Source organism: Eimeria necatrix, genomic scaffold, assembly GCF_000499385.1.
Source record: "Eimeria necatrix Houghton genomic scaffold, Enh_scaff3584, whole genome shotgun sequence".
NCBI classification, from domain to species: domain Eukaryota; phylum Apicomplexa; class Conoidasida; order Eucoccidiorida; family Eimeriidae; genus Eimeria; species Eimeria necatrix.
Window position 1 is genome coordinate 1 of NW_013654087.1, and position 1,184 is coordinate 1,184.

At 61.6% G+C, this 1,184-nt stretch overlaps 1 protein-coding gene across 1 annotated transcript; it reads right to left on the minus strand.

Moving 5' to 3' along the window:
- Positions 1-934, minus strand: ENH_00047180 (hypothetical protein; the record flags this gene model as incomplete). The annotated part of the gene is made up of 1 exon (XM_013581037.1): positions 1-934. A coding segment is annotated over one exon (934 nt), but the record flags the coding sequence as incomplete, so codon positions are not given.
- Positions 935-1,184: the final 250 nt, after the last annotated feature.

Genomic DNA, 1,184 nt, shown 5'->3' on the forward strand with positions numbered 1-1,184 from the left:
CGTGCAGTTGCTGCTGCTGCAGTTCCTGCTGCTGCAGTTGCTGCTGCTGCAGTTCCTGCTGCTGCAGTTGCTGCTGCTGCAGTTGCTGCTGCTGCAGTTGCTGCTGTTGCTGCTCTTGATTGCCACAGGTTTGCTGCTGCCAGTGCTGAAGAGCGGGAGCAGCAGCTGGTACAGCTTGCTGCGGCTGCAGCGCAGCTACTGCGTGGGCTGCCTGGTGCAAAGCCGCGGCATCCCCCTCTCCTGCTGCTGCTGCCGCCGCTGCTGCTGCTGCTGCATTTGCTGCAGCGGCTGCTGCAGCATGATGGGCAGCAGCGCGCAGCAGCAAAGCAATAAGGTCGTTTCTGTTGCCTGTCCCTGCTGCTGCTGTCACCGATGGGACGGACGCACCATAGCCCCCAGCAGAAGGCTCCAAGAAGCCAAGTTGCCCATGCTGCTGCTGCTGCTGCTGCTGTTGCTGCTGCTGCTGCTGCTGCTGCTGTTGCTGCTGCTGCTGCTGCTGCTGCTGCTGTTGCTGTTGCTGCTGCTGCTGCTGTTGCTGCTGTTGCTGCTGCTGCTGCTGAAGGCTGGGTTGCTGAATAGTCAGTGGATACAATGGGGCGAACTGCGGCTGCTGCGGCTGCTGCGGCTGCTTTTCGCACTGGGGGACCGAAGGCGGCACAGGAGCAGCAACAGCAGCAGCAGCGGCTGCTGCTGCTGCTTCTGCTGCTGCTGCTGTTGCTGCTGGAATGGGGAAGCTGAGGAGGCCCGGAGAGGATTCCCGGCGGTCGCTAGGCTCGTCCGCATCAGTTGCGTCGACGCGAGCAGCAGCAGCAGCAGGAGCAGCAGCAGCAGCAGCAGCAGCAGCTGCTGCTGCTGCTGTTGCTTCCGGGACCTGCGAGGAGTTCCTGCGAGTCTCATCTTCCCTCTGGCCCAAAATCTCGAGAGAGGACTCTCTCTGCAGCAAAACAGAAGCAGCAGCAGCAGCAGCAGCAGAAAATGCCAGCGCAGCAGCAGCAATTAAAGACGAGATTAACAGCAGCAGCACTGCAGAGTTAAGGCAAAACGCCTTGCTGCTGCAGCTGTTCCGCAGCTGCAGATGGAGCACGAAGACCCACGCAGCACCTGAACCCCCCTACTTCAGCAGCAGCAGCAGCAGCAGCAGCAGCAGCAGCAGCAGCAGCAGCAGCAGCAGCAGCAGCAGCAGC